The following is a 16492-nucleotide window of genomic DNA, read 5'->3' on the forward strand; positions in this document are numbered from 1 at the left end:
AGGGATTTTTTGTTGTTGAATTTAAATAACATTTAGGCGTTTTTCGTGCAGTTTGCATACCTTTTTCGGGTTCAAAACAACTAACCAGCCTAAAAGTATGCAACCAGCATGGCAAAATACTTAAAATGTACACTTTTTTCCTTTTTTAATGCTCTCAACTTATTGTCGTTGTAATATTTGATTACATTTACGATTTTTTTGATTTCCTATCCTGAATTGCAAACAGAAACTTTCGACAACCAATTTATTCATTAGCAGGAGTTAAAATGCGCTGTTCAAATTACTTGCCACGAACTCTCCCTACCCATATACTAAACGCTTACGATAAGACTCTGGCAGTGCTCAATGCTCAATGCGTTTGCTGCATAATTTCAACACTCGTAAACGGTACTCTCTACGACACTCTCCGGAGGGAACATAGTTACATTCCCCCTGTGTGCGACGCATTGCCCAGAGCAGTAAGAGTTGGCGCGTTTTGCTACGAAACCAGTGCGAGTAAAACACATGTGCAGCGGCTCCATTTGCTGCCCTAACAATGCACACAAACACAGCGACCATTTCAATAGAGCATAGAGTTCGTAGAGCCCCTCTGCTACTGCCGGTTTGTGAAATGATGTTACACCGCACTAAACCATTTTTATCTAATGCTATCGCATAAAACATTAAAGAGCAGCTACGGTGGCTCCCGTTTCCCGGGACATTATTTCGGCACCATTTTGTAGCACCACTAGGTGGACGTTTTACGATGCCTTTTTTTTTTTTTTTTGTTTGGTCGACTTTGTCTGCTAGCGGCTTCAATAGGCTTCACACTCTCAACTCCCTTGTGACGGGGCGATCTTTTGTCTTGATTTTCGTTCGCACGGCCGTTTACGGCCACCCGGTCTTTGTACTTGGCACAAAAAGATTAGTGAGCGTACCGGCCGGGAACAATGGGGTTAGCATAATGAAATGCGCCACTAACATCCACACCATACCACTCCCCGCACTTGCCATTGCTTGCAACATCCGCTCGGAACATTTATGAACGATGTTTCTGTGATTCGCATGCCCCCCTTCGTTCGCACCCCCATCCATCGCGTGTGCGTACCAAGGCGCATCCACGTTCATGAATGCTGTCAAAATGGGTGACAAAAGCAGGCTCCAAATTTGAGCCTCGGAAAAGCACCCACAAAAAAAAGAAACCATATTGGATGGTGATAATTTTCACTGCACGATGGACACACTGTCCACCTTCCAGGAGAGTACAAAAAAGCGCCTAAATGTATGCCTCGTGTATGTCTCAACGAAGCGTAACCAAGTGAAAGTGTGGAATTATTCTCGCCCCTGTCTGTGTGTGCTTTTTGTCCCAACACGCAACAGTAGAGATACTTTCCACGACTATTGCCACCAACACCCGAACGACATAAGTCATACCGTACACCGACCCCTGGTTGTGTTGGCAATTCAGCATTCAGCGAGGGCCAAACGGCACTGCCGGCAAGCAACACCTACCCGCCCACAACGCGCGACAAACAATGTTAATTTTTCGCCTTTGTGTCATTTATTCACATTTAATAAACATAAAATATGTACGTTACATTTGCTTTTCCTTCCCGTGTGCCTTCCCGGGCAGGAAGCTCTCGTGGGGTCGGCAAACTGTCGCTACCGATGGCAGTCGTTGGTGTTTGCTCCTGTTCCGGGAAACCGTTAGTTCTTGGGCGATGGTCCTTGCCAACGCCGTCATTTTCATTATCATCATTGTTGTTGCCGCACGCTGTCGTAAACCACACAGTAACGGATGAGTATCTCCGCCCCGTGCAGGATGCTGCTGCTGCTGCTGACTTGTCGCCCGTCGCCAAGGCAACTAAAAGCACCGATCCGAAGCGAATTCATCGCGAAAGTGTGGGACACTTTCCTGTACGCTTCCGTGCACTGAGGTGGAGGTCTTTTCGTCTTCTTTTCCTTTTTTTGTATGTGCTTCTTGCCATTGTGCCGTGGAAAAGCGTAAGTGTGTCCTCTTAAATCATCTTCTGACTGTGGCATTTTCCATGCTCCCATGGCGTCACCGCATCACATTTCCTTGGAGTTGCAGCCGTACTCGCACGCAGTGGTAACCGTGGGGCTGCGTGTTCCACCGATTGAGCCTCACTGATACGGCAATGCTAGGACGATGAAACTTAATCCACACACACACATACACACGCAGAGACGTCAGTTTATGAGTTTTCATTTCCTTGCCGAGCGCACTGCTAGTGAGCTGCCGCAAACTGTCGGTGTCAAGTCATTTTGTGCTTCGAATTGCTGTTTTTCCTCCCCCTTCCACACGGGAAACATGTGCACTCTAAACTCCATTGTCGTCTCCAGTTGTTATTGCAGTTCGCTGCAAAGTACGAATGTGGTCCGCTCTCCCTTCGCCTGCAATCCAATATCACGCATCGCGCGCCCGGCCCGCCTAACGGTTGCGATACATTGCTCACCGGCACTGGCACGGCACTGCACTGTCTTTGTCGGCTTTCTGCTGACGCAGCTTCAGCAGCCGCGCAAAGTCAAACGTACCAATCATCTTGACCCCGGAAGGCTTCCGGGAGCGCGAGCGCACGTGCTTTATTGGTTATTCTTGAAAGGCATGGCTCAAGGATATTGCAAACCCCAGGAAAGAAGGCCCAACCCTCGTGAAGGCTTCAGAAGGCTCGTGCATAATTTAATCAAGACACGCTTGCTCACAAAAAAAAAAAAAACAGTGCAACGGAATGAAAGCTGCACGGAGGGAAAAAACGATGGAGAGCCTCGGATCTCGCGAAAACTAAATTATAGCCGCACACTGTGGAGTGAAGTGTCTGTGTGCGTGTGTGTGTCTATCCGCCTGGATGCAGCACGTGTGTGTGTGTGTGTGCATACACGGAAGACACCGATGATGGTTTTAATGACGGTGATAACGAGCCGTACTGGTTCGTTTTAGTTAGATCGGAGCGAAGACGGTTCTTTCGGTTTTCGGGGCCGGAAGAAACTTTTGCTTCACCACCGTTAGACGCTGGTGAACTTTCGTCCCAAAACCGCAACGATGAGACACAAGACAGGTCAGATGCAGACGCTACTCCGGCACTAGTCGGCGTCTTAAACCGTCGCCAGTCTAGTTGCGTAAACCGTGCACCGTAAACCGTGCACCAAGGTCGGTGGCAGACGATGTGTCCAGGGGCTTGCCTCCTCATCTTTTGCTACCCGATTTTAAGCACACTTTGATGCTCGCGTTGTCAAATAGGAAAATAATGCTGGTGAAAGTTTCGCCACCATCAACGCGCGACGGTCCCGGCCTTTGCACGGGACGTCTTTATACCCAAATTAATCTCACGCTCAACCCAAGAGTAATACCCTTGCTTTACGGCATCACATGATGGCTCGAAATGTGAGAAAACAAAAATGCTTAAAAAATCCTTTAAACCCATCCTTTAATAGCTTCTGGGGCCAAAAATGCTTCCCATCATTGTTGCAAATCTGCAATAAAACCGGCCCATCATCGGTGGCTTAGAATGCTTCCCAGGCTAAAGGATGACCCTTAACGTTCAGTTATCGCTTCATTCCGAACGGGAAACCATTCACCGCCATCGCACCCATGTACCGCATTGGCTTGTTAAGAGTGCTTTTTTTTTTGTCCGCACCGACACCGGTATGCGCTACAAAGACGAAACAAGACGAAACAACCCTCCGTAAAGTGAATATAATCATCGTTTAATGTTTTATAAAGTTTATCGTTTGAAAATTATTGTTATGTTTGCTGGGGCTGGGTGCTGCTTTCCTTTCCCTGCCACGACGCTGCGGAAAAGATGTTCCCATATCGAATGTCTCGACGCAAGTCGGGTGTTAAGGACGCGTTAAGCATGAAAGTGTGAGCAGTTCTCGTTCAATTCCTGCTCGCAACCTGCTCTCCGGCGCACGATACGCTCGATGAAATGGTTTAATTTGCCTTTTATGGAGCATCTTCTTTCTGCCAGTGGCACGAGCGGGAAGAGGACTTCCTTTTTTACGTCCTCAACCGTTGGAAGGTGTAAAAGCATGATTCGTGCATCCGGAGCCAAACCGTTCATTGCTTGAGCAGAAGCAGAAGCAGCAGCAGTCGCTACGTCAACTTCAAAATTCAATACAATTCCCCATTCCCACCTTTCCATCAGGCGAGTCGGGGGGAAAAAAAGCTCCCCCAAGCTACATCTTTACGAGAGCCAAAACAAAACAACCTTACCTCTTGGATCTACACCTTGGCTTCGTTTAGGTATTTCAGACGAGTTTCAAATCCTCCCGCAGCAAGACAGGGAGCAGGTTAGAAGAAAAGATATGAAAACCATATCATATTCCTTTCGCCGGGTTCAGACTGGAGGTGGATGCTACCACTGCAACCGAGCATAGAAAACGAGAAAGCGTTTACGGTTGCTGAATGTTTTACGAGCCAGGCGAAGGTGAGCGTGCAGGAGCTCATCATCAACATCATCATCAACAGCAGTGATCAGGCAGTGGGAAAGCATCGCTTCGTTTTAGAGAAACCGGTTATCACCCATCAGCATCATTGTTGGGTAGCAAATGATTGCTTCCTGATTGAATTTGCTCGCTGCCATTTGAAGCACCGGAGGGAGGGTTGTAAAAGAAATCAACCCATCAACATCAGGCAGAATGACGTATGGAAATGTTGTTTGAAAGGTGTTAAAAGGTAAGAGCAGTTATGAGCCTTGTTGTTGTTATTTGGCGTGAACCATTCATTGCCTGCTGTTAGAGCCATGGTAAACGCAAAAAGACTAATGCGCCTACAGGTATGCAATCAGCACGGCGTATGCAGGGTATTTAGGCCAGAGTAAAGAGCGCTCAGTAAACGGAAGTTGGTAGGAAACCTTAAGGAAGAGTTAAATTACCATTGTACCATTTAACAGTTTTGTACTTCCCTCTACACTTGCTCGAAGATCTTGCCCGGCCATTAATCTTCCGCTTCGAAGACGAAGAAAATGTATTTATAATTACTACCGCTTCGGTAGCTTCCCGTAATGGTAGCTAAGATTTGTTGTGGTATTTTCTTAGAAGGCGTGACCCGATGATAGCTGCAGCAGAATGAATGTTTAATTCAGTTTATTCCCATGGTTGTACTTGCACCCGTCGTCCTTTTATCTCCGGGTGTAAACGCACACATACATCTGTGAGAGATTCTGGATAAAAGATGTCGCCTGAATTCATAAACAGTCCAGACAAGGCTGTCCCTCCGTCTCTCTTTCTCCCATTGATACCTGGCCCAACCCACCGCCACGGAAGTCCACGAACAACCAATAAATTCATTCCGAATGCGGTTGTCACTGGCACATACGCAACATCCACACAAGACACGGTGGCTCCAGCTGTTGCAGGAAGCGGAAACCGGACATGGCACATTAGTAGCGGCTCCGGAACGGGCATGTGGACTGTCGGACTGTGTCTCGAGCCACGACCAGCACGGCCGGGCAAAGCCCTTCGGTACGAACGACGAACATGACGATGAGGTTAATGTCGTCCGTCCGTGGCTCCGACGCACACACGTACCAACGTCAAATGACGTCCTTCCGGATGCGCACCGCAGAAAGGGGGAAAAGGAAGTTCAATTCCAGTTTATCTCTTCCAGCTATGCGCTATCTTGAAGGAAGAAAATAGCTCCAAGAGCGAATGCAAGACCAAGCACACACATAAAAAAAAATACACACACACAGACAAACAATCCTTATCAGACTCGTCGCACGAGTGGCGAGTCAGTGAACAAAAGACAAGCAATTGAATTTAAGATCCCGGGACGACCGGGTCTCAAACGCATGCCATGCGATGAACGTCAACCCATTGTGGATCGTAAATGGTAAATGTGAAATGCTACCGCTGACCTCTGGCCACCACCAGAGGTTGCGCAAGGGGTGACGCAAAGGCGTTGCCGCGCCGTCTTCAATATCTTCATTGTTTGCACGGATGCTTCCAGTTTTCTCCGGTTTGCCGATGGGGCGTAGAGCACTGCATGGCTGCAACATCGACGTGAACGGTGCAGGGAAGCAAACAACGGTAACCTTCTTTTTGTCCCATTGTGGGACCTGCCCCGGTGCCCAGGCATTCGAAGCATCTTCCGGACGAGTGCCGGTTTTGACTGCAATTCAAGCTTTACGGCAGCTCGGAGTCGGGGAGTCATCGTTACCCGTGCCCGTACGATCACTTTCAATCAGCTTCAGTGGTTTCAATTTCGATCCATCCTCTGCTGCATTCCGGCAGGGCGGGGCATTGCAACACTCGCCCGCCCGTCCGGAATTGCACGTGTCCGATTGTGGCGGGGAGATTTTGTCAAGAAAGAAGAGCACAATGTTGTACGCAAATAAGCCTGGACCGGATCGGTCTTTAAACATATGCCGAGAGTTTGTCGGTGTCGTTCAGGCTAGCAATCAAATCGAATCATCGTCAGAATTTTAACGCATCTGTGTGGATTTGTCTGTGCAGTGAGACGAAGGCAAGACTGCTTGTAGAAGACATGTGTGCACTGGCATCGGAATGCACTCCCCGTGCCGGTCTGTCACCGGTACCGAATGGCACTGGACATTGTAGATTTTGTGCAGCGTACGTTGAAATTGTGTTCATCCATCTCGACAATACTTCGAAGTTCGGAGGGACAATTTTCAGGATTTTCATCGCCCCATTCAGGGCCGGCGGTGGTGGTCGGCAATAGATAAACATTGAGGCAGCTTTAAATGGTAATGGTATTTGCATGGGAAATTCTTTTAACTCTTAAACGGCGGGGGCTCTCGCTTATCTTTCCATTTCTTTGCACTTTGCACCGTAATCGATTGCACTCCGAGTGCAGCTGGCCTGCACTCCGAGACGCACTCAGGCGTGGAATGTAAATCGCTACTTCACCGCATATGAGCGTAAGGCGTGCGCTCGGGATCAGCCCGAAGCGAGCACTTGCTCCGAATTGCTACCAACGTAGCAACAGCGAAAGCCAATGAAATGCAAAGTACTTTCCGCCTGTCTTGACAGTTGAGTGTGGTGTGTTCCGTACCGTGCAGGCAACCGAAACATATTGCAATGTGTCAAGAAGCTGGCCAATAGACGTCAGACGACTGAGTAACTGATCCGGTGCAGCCCTTGGGTTGGTGTGGCCAAGGAAATGGTGAAACACGCTAGTTAACGAAGCTCTATAAAGCTGTCTAAACTGAAGGTGGTGATAAAAACTTACGATTGTCCACAACAACAGCTTGGACAGGACACTGTGCAAATTTTAACACACAACCGTTTTGTCTTTTCTTGCCGTAATACACATCCGTTTCTCGATAAGATACATAAATTTTTGACCACAATTGAGAGCAATATACACTTGCGTGTAGTCTGTGCATTGTTGTGTTGGATAGAAAAAAAAGGCAAAATGGTAAGATGATCAGCTCGGTGCAGGCGTTATAAAAATTGAGACCACCCCCCAAAATGCGTTGTAAAGCGCCCAAACTGCACCTCGTTCGTTGCAGTAATAGTGTTGTCCTCTGTGCTGCCGATGTTCCCTTGGGACATAATCCATAACCGTTACCAAAAATCATCCACCAAAGGATGTTACACCCCTTCGCTTGATGACCGTCTGCAGCAGAAAAAAGAAACCACCGTCATCCTGGCGTTTCAAAGGGCAAAATAGCCAACAAAAAACCCTTCAACCCGCTTGAACGGGCCCGATGACCCGAGGCTGATGGACAAACGCCCTTGCACATGATACGATCCGTCGTAGAAACACATACCCAGCGTCAGGTTTTGGGGACGAACGAGGTCTGGACATCTTGGAGCAGGGGTCAACCCCGGGTGGTGGTAAAATTTTACAGTGCAATAAAAAGATATGAATGCAACGTGCGTTCGGTCGTACGGTCCACACGGCATGTGCGGTTGGCTGGCCGAACAAAGAAAATACGGATCACACTCCCCTTGCACAGTGTGATCCCTTTCGGGGCCGGCGAAAAACTAACCAGTCCTCCCCCAGGGCCAGAAAACCCCTATATTCGTAAAGATAAGAAAATCGAACGAGAATGCCTGCCGGGCCACAAATACAAAAAAAAGGGAACCGAGAGTACGATGCCATTGCTTCTTCACTAGATGAGGCATAAAACGGGGCCATTTGCCGGTGGCGGTCGGTGTCGGAAGCGAAGCATGCAACGTGGATTTGTGCACGTGGATGTGTGCTCCCCGAGCGCGTTCACCACCACCACCACCACCAAAGCATTAAGGGCGATAAAGCTGTTGAGCCGAATCTTGTCCCTTCTCGAAACCTCAGCAGCGTGCGGTACTGCAGGCGGTATTAAATTTGCATTTACGGTGGTGCTGTCTTTCCATGCAGCCTGCGTACCGTCACACCGAGTTGAGATTTGCAGGAATAATGGGCGTGAGGCGTAGCAAAGGATCTTCATCAATGGGCACAACAAACGAGCGGTTCGGCTAGGCTTTGTAATTAACAAACACAAATGAATCGTTACCTTACTTAGACAATGGCTTCAAAGAGTTACGGGCGTATACTTTAATACTGAACAGGCACACTTCATATCACTTATGTTCAGCTTGATGCTTTAAAAGGCTGCTGATTTAACCGGCAGACGATGCAGACATTGATATTCAAATCGTTTCTTTCTGTTTTTATGCGCTGTTGTTCGTAGCTCCCACAGCCAGTTGATCCCTTTCTTGTCGAAATGCACTAAAACTCCCACAAGATGAAAGATTAATGACGTGCGCTGGTGACTCCCGATCGTTAATTTAACTTTTCTGCAAATCATTTGATCAAAACTTTATCCCTGCAAAGCGCTTGGTAAAGGGGGCACACACCAGGGACCAAGATGCAGTCCGGCCCCGGTGCAGACAACTGTGCATATCCGACACAATAGAAAGGTGCCGTGGCTTGTCATCCATCAAGGGAAAAGTCTTCGCCACAGCAGTGAAGTGAACCACATGCTGCAACACACACACACACACACACACACACACACACACACACACACACACACACACACACACACACACACACACACACACACACACACACCACACACACACACACACACACACACACACACACACACACACACACACACACACCACACACACACACACACACCACACACACACACACACACACACACACACACACACACACACACACACACCACACACACACACACACACACACACACACACACACACACACACACACACACACACACATCCCCACATGCACACACAGAAGCGTGGTGTTTGTCGGGTTATTTATGTTTCACTACGTGGTGACGTGATTAATGGGTTGTGTTTTGCAAAACCTCGTCCCAAATCACCATACGCCGTCAGTACGTAGCAGAGTGGTGGGGGTTAGTGACCGATAACTTTTTGGCAGCTCTGGCACACCTTAGAGGTGTGGGGGAGTGCAGTGAAATTGAAAATGACCACACAGGCAATAACAGAGAACTTGGTGAAGAAAAGAAGCGGCATGAACTCGCCACTGAGTGGATGCAATTTTCAACAAATGGCTTAATTGTATGTATCCCTATGTTGGTTGTTGCAGAGCTCCTGAATGTATGCAATTTAGATAATTGGTTTTAAAGAGTGAAGAGGTAGATAATTGATGAAAGAATACACTCACTTGGGCCAAAAGCGAAACTATTGTTAATTTGGCTACGCTCCATCAGGCTTGCTGAGCGCCTGAAGGTATACAATGTGATGTTTACTGATTAATGGTAACTGCGCCTAAATTGCTGCAATATTCTTTCTTACGATGATGTTTCTGTGCAATTGATGTTACAGGGTGGCGATGGTAGCGATGCAAGCAGTAAATTCACACTTAGTCAGAAAATTCTGAAAAACTGCTCGTCAGAACAAACGCTCAGTCCATTAAAAGCACACCGCACATTAATCTTCATTCGTTCAATTTAAAGTTTTATTTATCTCGCCGACATTATCATGCCCTGGAAATGTAACCATAAAACGCCTGGCTAATAATTAATATAAAATGGACATTTTTTTTACAACTTCACATAAACCACATACAATCGAGAGCCATATTACTGCCATTACAAAATGCTTCATAACACCCATTAAAAAAAGGCTGCGTTATGACAAATCTGGGTGTTGTTGCAATAAATATGCACTAATCGTTTCATTGCTCGTACGTTTGCCTATAATCCAATTCGACCAACTACATCAATTTACTGTGCGAATAACGATAATGGTACATAATTTAAACCGTATCAATAACAATTAACTGGTTAACCAACCATTACACCCGCTGCATTCCGTCACTGTTGCAAAAGGCTTTGACAGTATCGGAGCTGCTGTTGGCATTGCCAGCATCCAATCCCACCGCTCGACCTACGCGCCGGGCATGACAATCTGCCAAAGTTTATCGAGCCCATTGATTGTTGTCAATATTGATCAGGCTCGGGCTTGGTCCGCTGACCAACCAGCGGGCCGAGAGATGCACACAATCGTTTTCCCTTTTCTGTGTGTGAGCGCATGGGTCTGGGTTAATCTGCGGGGTATTTAACGTTCTTTTAATAACTCAATTCACCGAAAAGCTCCATCACACATCACACACACCAGTAAATCGATAGCGTGTGATACTGCAATAACGCTACACCGAACTGACGAACGATGTGTTGTACGTGCGCCACACAAACCGCTTGCCGGTGCATTAGTTTGCGATGCAGCTGCAGCACGCTCAATCTTCCAGTCCACCCTCGGCAGCATCCCGACAGCTCAAGCCGACAGAGCTGCACCAAACCAGACGAGTGCTCATTAAATTTTGATTGTTTCCAATTTCAATTCATCAAGCACCGGCCACCGCGCGATGAATAAAATAGGTGCGGGAAATTAAATCGATTAAAACCTAGCTGCACAGGCACGGTGCAAAGGTACGCAAAGGGTCGCACCCTGCCAGCGACAGTGTCTGTTTTGCGGCGGTGAACACGCGGCAGCGCGACAAAGTGCAACACAATCATTCTGCCGATGGGTAAGGTGCAGAGGGAAGAAATGTATCGAACGGGGAGTCAGGTCAGTCAATTCGAATTTATTTGCCCACGGCTAACGCAAACACCAACCGATCAGCGAACACCAACACGCCACCGCTGCCGTCACCAGTGCGAGATGAAACACATTTCCGCGTGCTCGCGATAGATTCGGAAGGGTTTGATGATGAGAAGAGAAGGAAGAGCAGGGTACAGTAAGGATGACGATTGACACTACCAACACAAGCGACCGCAGCAGGACCACGCTGCCTCAACGTTGGCTGTGTTCCACCGGTCGTTGGGAGGGGTTTAAAATTTTAATTAAGCACTATTGTTTATTCGTTGTTTGTACGGACACGGACAGAGGACTGAGCAAAAGAGTGCGAGCATTCCTCGCTTGTTGATGGATGAAAATTAAACAAACTTGGGATGTGATACCAGTTTCTTCAAAAACACGAAAAAAACACTCTCTTCATTTTTAAGCTGCCGTAGCACGGCATTCATTAAGCTCCTAACTCAAACAGTTGGCAATCGAACTCCACAGGCGCTTCACTTCGGCAACCATCAAGTGGCCGCTCGTACGAACACACTGATGATGTCGCTCGGCACTGTAGCTCATCTCCTTCTGCAGTAGCGCCTGGAACGCGCTCAATTGTGCAGCGACCACGGCGTCACCCAGCACGCCCGAGAACCGCTCGGCACCCCGCAGACAAACGATGCGCTGGCGCTTCAACACATCCGACGATCCGGGCACCAGTCCGCCCAAACACTGCTCGTAATTACTCGTCTCCGCGTCCAGCTGTGTCTGGGTGAGGGAAAGCGCACCACTCAAACCACCGCCAACGGACTGCAGCGTTCGGGCCTCCCGCTGGCCACAGGCCACGAGCGAACCGTAGATAAGCCGCGGTATCTTGTCGAACTCGTAGTTGTACCGGGCGTAACAAATGTCCGCTCCCGGCACGGACGAGGTAACGGACAGCGCTAACCTCCAGGCCAGATCCGTGACAGCGGCAATGGTTCGATTCAGCACCAGCTCCGACTCGTAGCCTTCCATCAGCACCTCGGTGCGGTTGACCAGCCCATCCAACGCCCCGGTGACGTTGGCGAGACGTTTGACAAGCAGCGCGCTCGCATTGCGTGCCACCAGCTGCATCTCCTGCAGATCGTCCAGAAAGAAGAGCTTCAACTTTCTTGCCGTCCCGAGCACGGTCGCATTGAAATTGTTGCGCATCGTACGGGCGGTGGTGTGCAGGCGTTGCTGTACTCCCGCGTAGACACTCCCGTTGACGGCGGCCAGCGTGCGGTTCAGGTCGCTCCACAGTCCACCCGTCACCGCGGCTAGCCGGCCGATGAAACCATCCATCATGCGGATGCGATTGACAACGGCGTTGATTTGTGGTACCGTGGCCTGCCCAATGTTGACGTAGTCGAGCAGTATGCCGTTCAGCCTGCGTATGGCGGCGCGCGGATACCGTCCATCCACCTGTGCCTGGGTCGGTCGGGACAGCTCCTGCTCCTGCATGGCAACGATTGCCGGCTCGATCTCGTCCAGCGCACCGGTCAGGTTGGCCACATTACGCACCAGTTGGTCCAGCACGGTGCTAACGTTGTGCACACCGCCCGTACCGAGCAGCAGCACCGTCCCGTTGAGGGCCGACTGGTGCAGCTCGTGCAGCGCGATCGTACCATTGATGCTGCGGCGAATGCCGTCGAACACGGTCGTAATGTTGCCGGTGGAGAGGCGGGCCGCATTCGACAGGCCCTGGAAGATGGGACTGCCCGACTCGACCAGACTGTCCAGCACGACCCGCAGGCCCGTCGCCAGCCGGTAGAGCGTCGGGGTTTGCAGCCCGTACAGCGACTCGGTGATCGATTGGAATCGGTCGAGCAGGTTCAGGACGCGGGCCGTGTTTTGCACCACATTACCGGACGAGTCGAGGCTACCGCTGGCGACGCCGGTCATGCGTGCCGGTACCGCAAAGTCGGGCAAGGGGCTGGTTGCACTGGGACGGGTAGCGACGGCCACCACCAGCACAGTGAGCAGGGCGAACCGATACTTCATGCTGTCTTGCACCGGGGCGTGGGGAGGTTCGATTGGATTGGAAGTTTATTTTCCAGCAGGAAGTCTGTTAGTGGACACTCACACACTCGCCGGCTAAACAACTGCATACACTGGATAGTGGGTAGGGTTGGGTTTATATACGGAAAAGTTGTTGATTGGATCGCTGTGCGATGGGTTAGTAGTTAATAATTCATCACTGCTCGTCGCAGGCAGCCCATCTGTACTAATATTTCGCAACAAAATTGATTATTATCACCGGAAGCAAGTGAAACGGGCACACGAATGTAACAAGTTGTATCTCTTTATTTACAGATGATGAAATACACGATGGAGAGTGAGGGCGAAGCCGAGACGTTGCTATACAGCGGTTCAGTTAAGGTAAGTGAAATTTCATTCCACTTTATGCTATTTTTTGTCAAATAGAAGAAGAATTTTGCAAACCAACAAGCCTTCTAAATGTTTAAAAAAAGGAAAAGTAATACTACTTTAAATCATTAAGTTAATAAAACAATTGATAAAAAACCTGTTCCATGTATCATTAAAATTCTCCCTCACAAGAAACTAGCAACCAAGCTCTATTCCTATTCATCCAATACTCTCTTCAATACACTCCAAAAGCCCATCGGAAGCGATTTGAAACCATCTGTCTCGATCTCTCGCTCTCTATCTGCCAAAGCAATTAGCATTGTGCCTTTGTTTGACTGTTTGGTATGCAAACGCAAAAGCTACCGGCTTTCTCGAAACTCAACCCATTGCGCGCGAGCAGCACAAGCAACGCAAATACGACACTACAGCAAACACACTTTCATTTCCATTGCTTCCCAAATCTATCAGATGTATAATGCAAGCCAGCCCCGTTACGTCAAACAAACTTTGCAACGATGCAGCGTCGTGCAGCACAGCACAGAGAGCAGCAGAGTGATACGAATAACAACAACAGAAAAGAAGAAAAAACACACGCAAACTACTTCACTTTTCAAAGAAATGCGGTACTGCCCTTGTAAAGCACCGTCGTGAGCATCAAACTTTTGACAGCTCAACATTCAATCTTAAGCGCACGGCGTACAACGTCGCTGCTTGCCGCACGCTCCAGCTTTTACGGAGTACGGCATTCCAAGACAGAGATATAAATTTACTTGTTTAATTAAAGTTTTAGTGTCAGTCTAGAGGGGGGGGGGGGGAGGCGGGAGAATCTGCGCCGCACTTCATCATAGCACTACATGCATGAACTTACCGACCGAAGTGAACACGCTGTGAAACGATGTCGCTGCTCTCGGTCGGTCGAAGAATGTTTGCCAGTTGGTCCAAAACGCGCGGACGAAAGACGCTGGATGCGCTCGCAGCAGGGGGAAGAAAAGCTAAACGTTAAGAATTATTTATGGAAGCGGATTAAAAAGTTTCATGTCACTGGCTGGATTTTGCTGCTTCCCCAGCCTGCTACTGATGGTGTGAAACGGTGGTTGTGCAATTACAAAACAAAAAAAAAACGAGAAAACCAACGCTTCAATGTAGTGAAAGAAATCGATCGTGACAGTGTTTATGGCGTTGTTTTTGTCATACCCTTAAGCTTCACTGATTGATGGAAGTATCTTCTGGATGACAGAGCATCCTAAAGGCTTAAATGTGTTGGTTTAAATCAAAACGTTGCTGGAGACAATGCGCCATTTCTGTGAGTTTTATAAGCCACCAAGCGTCTCCACGGCCACATGGTCAACAGGAAAACACACTGTTTTTTTGTGTTAAAATAATTGCTTTACAAAGCTGTAGTTCTTTTTGTTTCATAAATATCCCTATTAGTTTAGGGCGTATTTCACTCAACAGCGATTCGATTATTATGATGAAAATCTTTTAAAATATTATCCCACATCAATAATGGAGACGCCTTGTCCTTCTTAAAAAGGATCAGCAACAATCACTTGATATTCTGTACATTAATGTAATCATCTAACCACAATTTTATTTTATTTCATTTTAATATCAACTTCAAGCGCAAAACCAACCAAACCTAGTTCATTCGCTTCAAACACCTCTATCCGAGGTCTACATTAGTCAATCAGTCTACAAAAATTGGTTACCCACGATCAAACAAACAGCCTTACCCACACACACACACACTGATACACATAAACACACACACACACACACACACACACACACACACACACACACACACTCTCAAATACAACCGACACCACACACCAGAACGGCAAAGGTGCAGCTGTGTGTGGCTGGGTTGTATGAATATTTACTTTATTTTGATTTAGTAATTTAGAACAAATTTGCATATTTTGTTTTCCGTATTTTGATATGATTATGATGTTTATGTGCAGCTGCCCAGGCCCAACACTCCAAGCAGCCCAAGCAAACAGGCGGAGTCGGTTTGTTTGTGCATGAAAGGGAGGCAGAAGGGATCCGAAACATAATAGCCACGCCGGTGAGCCACCCACACCGGTGAAGGAACCACAGCAAAACAGCAACCCACCCGAGCACAAGTGTGAACCGTCTAGCCATGTGTGTGTCTGTGTGTGTGTGTGTGTGTGTGTGTGTGTGTGTGTGTGTGTGTGTGTGTGTGTGTGTGTGTGGTGTGTGTGTGTGTGTGTGTGTGTGTGTGTGTGTGTGTGTGTGTGTGTGTGTGTGTGTGCGTGCGTGTGTGTGTGTGTGTGTGTGTGTGTGTGTGTGTGTGTGTGTGTGTGTGTGTGTGTGTGTGTGTGTGTGTGTGTGATTGTTGGTGTGCATTCTCTCCTGTTCAGGTGTTTATCGAAAGCAAACCTTTCTGTGGTTCCATCTCTGCGGGGCCGCCGTGCGGGTTGCGACACACTTGGGTTGGGAATACATAATGAAAACCCACCCCCCTCTGCTTTCCCGTTTTGTGGCCGCACCCTGGTTGGCTCTTCTTAATATGCAACAACCACCAACGCCAACGCGTTCTGCACCATCAAAATTCGGCCCAAAGGTTCGGGGGAACGGTGACGCGGGGATTCCGACGGGGAGGGAGGGCACAACTCTCAGGCACCCCAATCCGGTTCCGGAGCAATTGTTGATCTTTGATTAGAGTGTGCTATAAAATGACACTCGACTCCGCTTGGCCAAACCTTCCACCATCCGAGCTGCTTTATTTATTTGCTTCTCTGTCCCCATATCGCATGCGAAACTGGCCACTCACAGACACATACACGCACATACAGACGTACGTGGCGTGTGGTCGTGAACGTGCCTCAAACATTTGCACATGCAAATAACCCATCCAAAGGGACACCTGATCATGCTCCGATCTGCCATCTCGAGCCTATTGCTAACGTTTCGGTTTCGGTCACGGACCCTCTCGGTGCTGACCGTAATTTATTAGTTTAGAATAGATAAATAATAGTGATTTGATTTAATTCCGCATCCATCCAGCAACGAGATACTGTGGCAAATTCTGAAGAGGTAAATGGGAAGGCAAGCATAGGACGTCCCT

At 48.3% G+C, this 16492-nt stretch overlaps 1 protein-coding gene and 1 long non-coding RNA gene across 2 annotated transcripts in view; one reads left to right on the forward strand and one right to left on the reverse strand.

The window, feature by feature from the left end:
• LOC121594436 overlaps positions 1–16492 on the forward strand; it is a 130991-nt gene that overhangs the window by 96294 nt on the left and 18205 nt on the right. Inside the window, exon 6 of the long non-coding RNA XR_006004972.1 lies at positions 13348–13413. This is a non-coding gene — a long non-coding RNA (uncharacterized LOC121594436). The remainder of the gene's footprint in view (positions 1–13347; positions 13414–16492) is intronic.
• Positions 11452–13123, reverse strand: LOC121594435. Its single transcript, XM_041917678.1, has one exon. The coding sequence runs from the start codon at positions 13033–13035 to the stop codon at positions 11485–11487; it is 1551 nt and encodes a 516-aa protein (XP_041773612.1). The 5' UTR covers positions 13036–13123; the 3' UTR covers positions 11452–11484.

The sequence above is a fragment of the Anopheles merus genome, chromosome 2L (assembly GCF_017562075.2).
Source record: "Anopheles merus strain MAF chromosome 2L, AmerM5.1, whole genome shotgun sequence".
Taxonomy (NCBI): Eukaryota; Metazoa; Arthropoda; class Insecta; order Diptera; family Culicidae; genus Anopheles; species Anopheles merus.

What these genes read in the sequence shown, in the direction of transcription:
- LOC121594435 (XM_041917678.1), bottom strand. Translation starts at nt 13,035, where the DNA reads ATGAAGTATCGGTTCGCCCTGCTCACTGTGCTGGTGGTGGCCGTCGCT.